Source organism: Ceratosolen solmsi, unplaced genomic scaffold, assembly GCF_000503995.2.
Source record: "Ceratosolen solmsi marchali unplaced genomic scaffold, CerSol_1.0 scaffold30, whole genome shotgun sequence".
Taxonomy (NCBI): domain Eukaryota; kingdom Metazoa; phylum Arthropoda; class Insecta; order Hymenoptera; family Agaonidae; genus Ceratosolen; species Ceratosolen solmsi.
In genome coordinates, this window is record NW_011948421.1 from 7,230,308 (window position 1) to 7,241,331 (window position 11,024).

An 11,024-nucleotide genomic window follows, 5' to 3' on the forward strand; every position below is an offset into this window, starting at 1 on the left:
AAAAAATTGTTTTTAATAATGTTGTAAATATTTATTAATAAAATAAATACATTAACTGAATATTATAAATGTTTTTGTAATTATCTAGAAAGAATTGAATAAAAACTATTATTTGTATATTAACATTAAAATGTAATTATCAGAAAATATTACACATACTTTATTATTTATACTTTATATTTAGAATAATAAAAAAAAATAGATGAAACATTATATATATTGTACATGATAAAATAAACATTTTATAATTTTAAGTTTTTTTACTTTCGTATGTAGATACTATACATATTTATAGTTAACAGTTTTTGAATTTTAACATTTTATAAAAATCATTGTATGTTTTAAAATTATCTTCTACTAAATAAATTCTACGATTATTTATGTTAAATGAAAGATTATGCCATGGCAATTTAGTTTCTTTGTATGCTCGTATAAGAGAATTTGAAGAAAATTCATAATATTCTGAAGTAAATGGTATTTTACCAATAAAAATTGCTTTATTTTTTTTATTTTTACTACAGTAATAAATTCTAATTGGGAAGCCATGCTGTATTTTTTGTGCCATTAAAAATATAAATCCTGTGAAGAAAATTATTACAAAGCATTGAAAATTTGATTCTATTACATCTGAAAAAGAACCATTGTAATACATATTTGCAAAGTGTGATACTGTCATAAATGTCATAAAGTTAACTGAATGGTACATTAAGGACAGAGTTGTCACAGTTGAATGTCTATAAATGAGTTCACATGACTGTGGTATTTTATCTGATTGTTTTAAAAGTATTTCCATTTTTTCGGAAATTTTCATATATCGACGACAAATGCTTGTTGTAAAGTATACATGGTGTATTTTATTTTTAAAGCATTTTAATATACTTAGCATTATGATTTTTCTAAAAAATTAAAGATAAATTAATATAAAATTAATTTTTTTTTAAATAAAAATATTTTATTGTTATATCTACTTTGATTCATATTAATCACATAATTTAAAAACAAATTTTTTTTATATCCAATTATTCATTTTTTCAAAAATTGAAATCAGAACCTCTAATCTTAGTACCTTATTTTCTTACTTCTTACGCAAGTTTCTTCTTCAGTCAGAACCTCTAATAATAGTATCTTATTTTCTTACTTCTTATGGAATTCTTTAAAAACAATTGTACAGCTTAGTAAATTTAACGAAGTATGAAGAAAGTGTGAGATAAGGAGAGTGGAAATGTTCATATGCGCACATATCCTACAGAACAAACACATAGATAAGTATGGACAAAACAATATATAAATTAAAGAGATCGACTATTCGGTAGACGATATTGTTTCTCTATAATATATTATTTCAATTTTCTTTTGAATGATATGACTATATTTATTTTGATTGATTATATTTTTTATGGGTATGATAAATTTTTTTTTTGTATAATATTTAATACAATAAATGTTTTGTTTAATTATACTACAAAATTATTATAAATAATTTTATGTGTGATATTTGTAAATATCTATATTAATAATTGTTTCTCATAAAATTTTAAGTTAAGGATAAAGTAGCGATGCCATATATTTAATGATTATGTAGGAATTGTTTATAGAGATAAATTTATAAATTATCATCTAGTTGAATACAGACTTTTTCACAAACAATTGGATATGTTATCAATTTTATTTTTATTTCCATTTATATATATTTAATTTTGAATCATAGATCAGTTTAATTTATAGATTATAAAATTTGAACAAGTGTTTTTTATAAATAATTGAAACAAGATGTTTTCCAATGTAAAAATTTAAAATGAAGATATCTTATTCATATATGTATGTACAATTACATACATATTGTACAATTACAAACAATATTGTATGATGGTGTAATTTTTTAATTTATTTTATAAAAAATTATTATACACATGTGGTTAATGTCCTAATTTTATTTATTTGAACCCCAGTGGATTAATAAATGAAACTATAATCGACATCAATAAGCGATTACTTTTTAATTCTACTAAAATAATGCTAAAAATATGCTTTCAAGTTCAGGAAATTATTTATATTCATTGATAAAATTTTAACCTACATGGTTTATTTATTTGTGTCATTTGCTTTATAAAATGAAAAAAGATTAATAAGTTTAAAGATATTCAATACTTTAAATGAAGTAAATATAGAAACGAAACATTAGTTTTTTATTTTCATTATAAATTCTCATAGCTACAATAATATATTTAATATACTTAAACATTATAAAAAGGTAATAATACATTTTTTGCTTTAAAGCTTATTTGTTTGCCGATTACATATGTACTGTATGTATATACCATACATATCTTTTATAAATTTGATTTCCACACTAGATATCCATTTGTAATCGAAAGATTTTCAGATAATTTCCTTTTTTGAATTGTAATTATATATAAAATATTGAAAATTTATTTTAAATTTCTGTACTGAATGATAATACACACTCATTTCAAACTTTAGAAAATATACAAGTGAGGGTTAATTATTGAAAATAATTCTATAATATATAGAATTGATTTTCAAGATGTATTAAAAAATTTGATAAAAATATATAAATTCTTTGAAAAGTGATCTATATAATATATAAGGAAAATGTCCTATGAAAATTTTAAATAAATTAAGAAATAATATCAATATATACAACCCCTTTAACTATTGGGAGAAATAGAAAAAGGATATAAATTTTTAATAAAGAATACAGATTGCACAGTGTAAAATAGAATATTAAAATAATTGAGCTTATAATATAATAAACTGATTGAACTTATAAAAATGATTAATCAAAATCAATAGTCTCATGTAGAAAAATAAATATTGCTATATGCAATGAAGATAATGCATATAAACATTAATCATGTGAATATTAAAAAATTCAAGAATGATGTGAATATTAAAAATTTCATGAATAACGTGAATATTAAATTCAAGACTAATGATAAATCAACTAATTTTTTAATAAAATATGTGAATCTTTGAGAGTATTGATAGTATCTACGTCTATAAAATTACATTGAGTTTTTAGAAGAAAATTATATTATACGAAACCCTAAATAAAATGTTATGACGTTGAGACATTTATGTTTTTTACTTTAATTTTTTCTTTTCTCTTTCTCAAATTTCTTTTGAAATCTTGAAATAATTATTTAGATTATTACAATTTTAAATATATTATATTACATTTTATTAAATTTTATTAAAAATATAATAATATAAATGTGTAAGTATGCTAATAATATTTTTATTATAAAATAGTATATTATTATTATTAAAATTAGTAATGATAAAATAATAATGCTGAGATTTGTAAAATATTGTCAATTAACAAAGACTTGTATTGCATATATTTGAATTATGTGTTTTGATCTAACACTGTGATGTATGCAGAATATGTCTTTATTATGAAATTGAATTTCATTTGGTTTAACAAATATAAGAATATCAATAATTATATATTGTTTTAATAATTAATATAATATAATTTTGAACAATGAAATATTATATCTCTAGAAAAATTTTATTTCTATTTTTATCAAATTTATTACAATATCAAATACTGTTCATATAAAGTCTAATTAAAACAAAAAAATTATTAATTTTAATATTTAAAATATAAAATAAAATATAATACATAAATATTAAAACAATAGAGAAATTATTTTAAATTAACTTTACTATTAAATGAATAAATATTTTATAAATTTTTATATCACTTATAATTAGGAAATATCAGTCAAACTTCTTTTCGTATTTGAATTATCTCAAATTTTTCATGTCTTTCAATTACGTGGCTTTTATTGGTCAGCGCCGTTAAGGGATAGAACAGCTGCCTTTATTGTTCTTTCTCTTTTTTAACCTAATGTTTCCAATTCTACTGGCTTACATTTATTGAATAGATTGCCAATCAACTAAATATAATGTAATGTAAAACTTATTAAAATTTGTGTGTACTAAATATTCACCGTATATAATTAAAATGAGTGCGCTATTTACTTTTGTTTATATTCTCTAAATTTATTGTTTTAGACTGACGAGTACGATTGATTTCATTACTCATCTAATACGAATAGTATGTCTTAAGCATCAACATAAATAAAAATATATACTTCCATTTGTTATATGTACTGTTTCAAATAAAGTTAAAATTGTGTCTGAAAAAGTTTGTTCATAATAATGTCAAAATTATTTAAAATCGAAAATTTTGATTCAGATGCCCAAATAAATATAAATACCAATTACGCTAATAATTATAGCAATTGGCGACAGAAAGAAGAATTACATAAATGTAAATATATCTTGTATTTGCATTTGTTTTATTCAATTTTAATTATTTTCATTACAATTTACAGTAAAAGCTTGGTATGGAGAAGATATAGAGTTTTCGGTTAAGTCATCCGAAGAATTTAACGAGTCATCTGAAGATGATGAAGGAAATGTAAATAAATATTGTTTTTAAAATGAAATATTGGTAAAATTTATTGCTTTCGGTTACCAGACTTTTAAAGTAATATATATGATAATATATAAAGTAGAAATAGTACAAATTATAAATTTACTTAATTTATTAAGTATACCCAAATTAATTTTTTTTCTAATCTTATAAGTATATACATAAATAATTTTTAATGATTAATATATTTATATTAATTATTTTATTAAGGAAATACCGGAACAAGTGGAAAAAAATTTTTATAAAACTCTGGCATATCTTAAAAATAAAGATCCAAAAATTTATGATAAGAATGTACAGTTTTTTACAGAACAAAACAATATTTTATCAAATGAACTACGGGTTAAAGAGAAGAAAGAAAAATCAATATTTTTACGAGATTATGAACGTAAAATGATAATTGAAAGAGGTGGAAATTTTAGTGATAGTGAGCATGAAATTGAAAATTTATACAATGAATCTTGTGATGTAACATATGTAAAGGAGCAAGAGAAAATAAAAGAAACTTTTAAAAAAGTATTGCAAGTAGATAATGAAATAGAAGATGTTTTGTTGAAACCGAAAATTAAAACTAAGGAAGAATCTCAAAACGTAATTAATTTTTCACTATTTAAAATTATAATTATCCAATTTTTACTTGTTTCTTTTTTGTAAATTCGAAGATTTCAAGTATTTATTTTTATTCCTTAATGATATTTTCAATTGCCTTCTAAGGTAGTAAATAATGTATTAAATCTTAGATTTAAACATTTTTATGGTAATCATTGTTTTTAAAAATTACATAAAATAATATAAAATAAATATATTTATAAAGTGATCTAAAGAGAATGTGGGTTGGTGTTTAAAGTATAAATGTAAATACTTGTTGATCTTTCATTCTAGGTCTCTTAAATTAAAATTATTCTATTTTTAGGAAAAAAGAGACTATAAAGAATGGTTAGAAGGTCAGGAAAAAAAAATAAATGAAGAGGAAAAAAAAGTTTTAAAACCTCTTAGAGATTTTTGGACTAATCCAAATTTAGATGAAAATGAAAAATTCTTAAGAGATTATGTTTTACATAAACGGTTTTTAGATAAAGGATCAAAAGATTTTGACTTGAGTTGTGAAAATATAAATCATAACTTAGATGAAGATTTATCCGAAGATGAGCATTGTATTACCGAACAAGAAGAATTTGAATATAAATATAATTTTCGATTTGAAGAACCAGATCAAGAATTTATAAAAAGGTATGATTAAGATTTAGAATAACATATTTTTATTATAATTTATTTTTCCAATTTTTAAAGATATCCACGTACATTAGAAAATTCATTAAGAAAAAAAAATACACGAAGAGCAGAGAAAAGAGTAGAACTTAAAATTCGAAAGCGACAAAAGAATGTTAAAAATCAAGAAGAATTGAAACAATTAAAAGCTCTTAAAAGAAAAGAAATTGAAGCAAAGTTAAAAAAGTTAAAAGAAATTACAGGTATTTATCTTATACCATTAAAAATAATAAGTTGTAATATAAAAATCTCATTATTATAACATTTAATAATTATAATAGGAAACAATGATTTGCAATTTAATAAATTGGATTTAGAAGAAGATTTTGATCCTGATGAATATGATATGAAAATGAGTCAAATATTTAATGATGAATATTATACTGAACAGACAGATACAAAAAAACCAGAATTTCCTGACCTTGATAGAGAATTAAATATAGACTTTAATTGTAATTTAACAACTACAGAAATTATACAAGACCAAATTCCATATAATAAAGCACCTCATTGTGAAGATGCAAAATTTAATGTCAGTATTATACATATTTATATTTTTACATTTATGTTTATTTCATTTTAATTGAGATTATAGAATTGTATGAATAGATGGATGCTGATTATGATGATAATGAAAAAATACAAACAAAATTAGTGCTATGTAATAAAAAAAAGAGAAAAAGACGTGGAAAATTTTTTGAAATGATTTCAAAAGAAAAACCGAAATTTGATCCTACCCAATATTCTTCATATAAACAATATTATGATCAATATTATGCTCTTGATTATGAAGATATTATAGGAGACTTACCTTGCAGATTTAAGTATCGACAAGTAATACCGAATGATTATGGATTAACCATTGAAGAGGTATTTTTTTGAAGTATTGATCTGTATTTTATATGGCTTATTATTTAAAATAGACCAATTCTAAAAAGATATTTTGTAATTTAATTGATCTTTCTGTATACTATTATAAAAAGTAAAAATTTTCTAAATGTTATTAGTAAATAATATAGAACTTATTTACATTAACATCTTATATTAATTATCATAGAAAGAAATAAAAAGTTGATATTAAAACTAAATATTAATTTTGAATATAATTGCTGATATTACTAGAGCTAAAACCAGACAATCTATTAAAAAATCAGATTTTCGAAAATAATAAATTGAACACAATATTATTTCCTTATTTTTAAAAATGCAAGTATCAATTATATTTTCGTGCCTTTAGAATTATTGAATCGCAAATCAATGATATTTTATTTAAAAATGAGATTTTATTACTTTTATTATTTTTACACAGATTTTAATGGCTGATGATAAAGAGTTGAATAAATGGTGTCCCTTAAGAAAAGCTTTTGAGTATAAACCTGAGTATAAAGAATTGAATGACGTAAAAATATACAAACAGAAGTCTAATAATGAAGTTTTAAAAAGAAAAATTTTGACAAGTTTATATAAGTAAACAAATAAAATATTTGTAATTTATTATTATAAAAATGTTCATAAAACATATCTATTGTTTTGTATATCTGCAGGAATTCCAAAGTAGAAAAAGAAATTCCAGTAGCACACCAAAGGGAAGAGCAAGATATTTCAAGGAAATATAAATGTAAAAGAGAAACTCAGAAAATTGATAAAGAGGTACAATAATAAATTATAATTAATTAAAATAACTATTATTCATTAAAATGTATAGAAATTATAAATCTATTATGCTTATTTTTAGATAATATCAAATGTAATTAAAAAGGAAGACAATTTTAATATTAAAAACATATCTAAAAACAGAATTGAACCAGATAAATTAAATAAATACAATAATATACAGAATTGTGAACTTGAAGAAATATTTGATGAGAGTCTTAAATTAAAATTATCATTAAAGAAAAATCAGATAAATAATAAAGGACAAAGTAGTAATAAAGGAAATAAATGTTTTACACAACATTTACAAAGTACTATTGATCAGAAACAATTAAATGTAAAGGGAATCGAAAATTTTACAGAACAATTAAATAACGTGCATCAAAATAACTTATATAAAAAAAAATCTGAAAATGAAAGCACGAAAAACGATAAATTAAAAAAAAGAAAGAAAAGATCACAACAAATTAAAAAGTTTAATAAGAAACTAAAATTGAATAATAGTAATAATATTTCTTTGTTGAGTATAGAAAGGTTCAAAGCTTATGGAGTAAATCCAAAGAAGTTTATAAATAAAATTAAATACTTAAAAAAAAATTAATTTTTTTAATTTTTTATGTTTTATATTAATATAAATATACTTTATATTTAATTAAAATATTTGAAAATGTTTATTTTCAATGTATTAAATATAAAACGAGTTATGTATTTATCTTATGTAATAAAAAGTCTTAAAATTCAAAATAAATTTTTCTTTAATATTTTGATATAATATTTAAATATTGTATTGCAATAACATATACTTATAAAAGAATTTATAAAAAATTTTAAATAGCTTTTGCTTAAAATATATTTTTTAGTATATAAATTAAAATAGAAAGTATAAAATACATATTAACAATTTTGTATTTTTTAATTATTTAACTATTTATTTATGTAATTACTGTCCATTTTCATTATTTAAAATAGTTTTTTAAATTGAAATGATTGATTTGTATTTTAAATTATTGCATTGATTAAAATTCTGTATAAAATAATTTTATTAATGAATAATTTAATTTATTACTTGATTTTTTAAATATTGGACTGCAATAACCCCTTTAACAACAGTTCATAAACAATATAAACCGTCTTTTTAATGATAAAATAATTATAAATATATATAAATAAAACATTTTACCGAGGAATATGCAGTATGTTTCTTTTTTATATACTCTTTAAACATTGGAGAGTATCTTTAAAAGAATATTGTATACAAATAAATTTTTAATATAATTAATTTATTTCTATATAATATTATATACTCAATTATTTTGTAATAAGAATTGATTATTGAATATTTATCATTTGTATTAAAATATTTAAGCATAAAAAATTTTAATAATATAAAAATATAATGTTTATATTTGTTATAAAAAAAAAGAAATGATAAACTATGATAATACTAAACATAAAAAAAATCTTTCAAAATAAGTCTGTATTTCAGATGTGCAGATAAAATAAAATTTGTATAATGATATATGATGTTTGAGGATTATGATAATGCAAACTATAATTTAGGTTCATACAATGTTTCGTTTCTAATCCAACCCGTATGTCATGTTCCACCCCCAGAATATCCCTTTTGATGGTTTACATCGCTTTATATTTAACTATAAATTGTATATAATTTTAAAAATAAGTTTTCACTTTGCTTTCCTGTATGTTATGTAAAGCGAGTATGTTTATACTTATGGTTAAATTGTTATTTTATTCAAAACTTAGTTAAATGTTTTTATGCAAAAATTTTATGCTTTTTTACTATTAATTCGATAGTTACTTTTAACTATATTATATGAAATAATTAAATAAATTAGTAAAATTATAGTACAAGTTTGATTAAATAATATAAATAATTGAATTTTATTTAACTAAATTTATTATAAAAACTTTTAACATAGTTAAAATTAGAGCCACAAACAAACTTTTAACTACATAATATTTTAATGATTTACTATACTGAGAAAAAATATTAATAATTACATCATAAGTTGAAATTTATAAAATTATTTCGTTGTTAATTACGTAGATAAATTGCAGTATTTAAATTCTAATATAGTTCAGAATTAGTAATTTAATAAAAAAAATTTCAGTACTAATTTCCAAATTATTAAGTCTGAATTAAAATAAATCAATATGTTTAATAAAAATAATTTTTAAATAGACTTTTAATAAATATTTCAAGATTTTAAAATATTAAATATGTCGCTGTGGTATTGTTTTTTAAATTTTTTTTTTTGAGTTATTTTGTTACCGATTAATTGAGTAAGGTATAATTATCATACATACTTTGTAAGCAATAATATGTAAATTTATCTTGTATTTTTCAGATTAGATTTTCATTGATCAGATTTTTTTCATGTGATATGCTAATATATTTATCCCAATTTTTTTATGTAATAAATTATTATCAATAAGCCTATCGATAGAAATTTACAAGTCCTTAGTAATTTACAAGTCTTTAGTAAATAAATGATTTTGTAAATTGAAGACCGTATTTTAGAAGAATAGTAGGAAAATGTTACTTATAATTTCACATCATTTATTTTGTAAATTAAAATTTTGTAATCATAATTTATTTTTCATAAACGATGACCTGTAAAAGCTGCACCGAGCATTCCCTTTTTCGATAACAAAGAGATTGCACTCTGAATAATTTACCACATCTAAAAGGTGTTGAGTCGTCTGCATAAAAAGATGAATGTAAAGAAAGCAGTGAAGCAGGAGGAGAGGGTATTTGAGTGTAGGGATGATACAGGCGCGCGTTACACCCCTTGGGTGCAATAAATCAATTCTCCCTAAATGATTCGCTTGAGACTCCAACGAAGCACAAGTAGCAGGTGGCCAACTTGCTTACTTCGGCTCACGGTTCTAATTCCCAATTAATGCATCTTTTCCACTTCTTTACCTCTCTCAACCATTGAATGAAACTACCTTTCTGGTTTCGTTAAAGTAACACACTCCATGCAGATTATTTAAATACATCTTAATTGTATTTATAGACAAATTTCATACTTTGACAGAATATGTTATAAATTCGAAGTAGAACATATTTTTCAAAAACTTTAAACAGTATTTTTAATATATTTAAAATAAATGCTATATATAATTAATGAATAATGTTTAAACTGTATGCTTAGAAAAATGAAAAATAATTACTTATAAATTATCATATTAAATGTATTCTTTAAATTAAATATTTATATATTTTGTATGTATTCTTGTAATATATATATTTTTATACAGTGGATTTATTCGATATATTTGTTTATATTTGGAAAATTTTAAGTCTTGAATATTTTTAGTATAAAATATATTTTGTAAAATTATTGATTAATTTCAAGAATATATTTTTTAAAACATTCTTTACTTTAAGAATCTTAATCGAACATTTAATTTAATTAAATTTAAAATAACATTATAATTAATTATGATATAATATATATAATAACATTTCGCATACTACTTATTATAAGACATGTGTTAGTTTGTTTTCAAATTGAAATATAAAATAGATTTTATTTTATAATTATAATTTGAATTAATATTTTATTAAATTAATATCTGAAGATATTATTAAATTTATATAATAAGA

At 20.3% G+C, this 11,024-nt stretch overlaps 2 protein-coding genes across 2 annotated transcripts; one reads left to right on the forward strand and one right to left on the reverse strand.

Moving 5' to 3' along the window:
• Window positions 1-250: 250 nt before the first annotated feature.
• LOC105361691 (uncharacterized) lies at window positions 251-1,144 on the reverse strand. The gene is made up of 3 exons (XM_011498942.1): window positions 1,067-1,144; window positions 343-896; window positions 251-279 (listed from the first exon to the last, which is right to left on the reverse strand). The coding sequence occupies exons 2-3, from the start codon at window positions 884-886 to the stop codon at window positions 251-253; spliced, it is 573 nt and encodes a 190-aa protein (XP_011497244.1). The 5' UTR covers window positions 887-896; window positions 1,067-1,144.
• A 60-nt stretch (window positions 1,145-1,204) lies between these two features.
• Window positions 1,205-7,307, forward strand: LOC105361502 (protein KRI1 homolog). The gene is made up of 9 exons (XM_011498705.1): window positions 1,205-1,266; window positions 4,045-4,303; window positions 4,368-4,453; window positions 4,679-5,059; window positions 5,382-5,698; window positions 5,759-5,940; window positions 6,019-6,269; window positions 6,347-6,607; window positions 7,047-7,307. Exons 2-9 carry the CDS (start codon window positions 4,192-4,194, stop codon window positions 7,206-7,208), a joined length of 1,752 nt encoding a protein of 583 aa, XP_011497007.1. The 5' UTR covers window positions 1,205-1,266; window positions 4,045-4,191; the 3' UTR covers window positions 7,209-7,307.
• The last annotated feature ends 3,717 nt before the right edge of the window (window positions 7,308-11,024 follow it).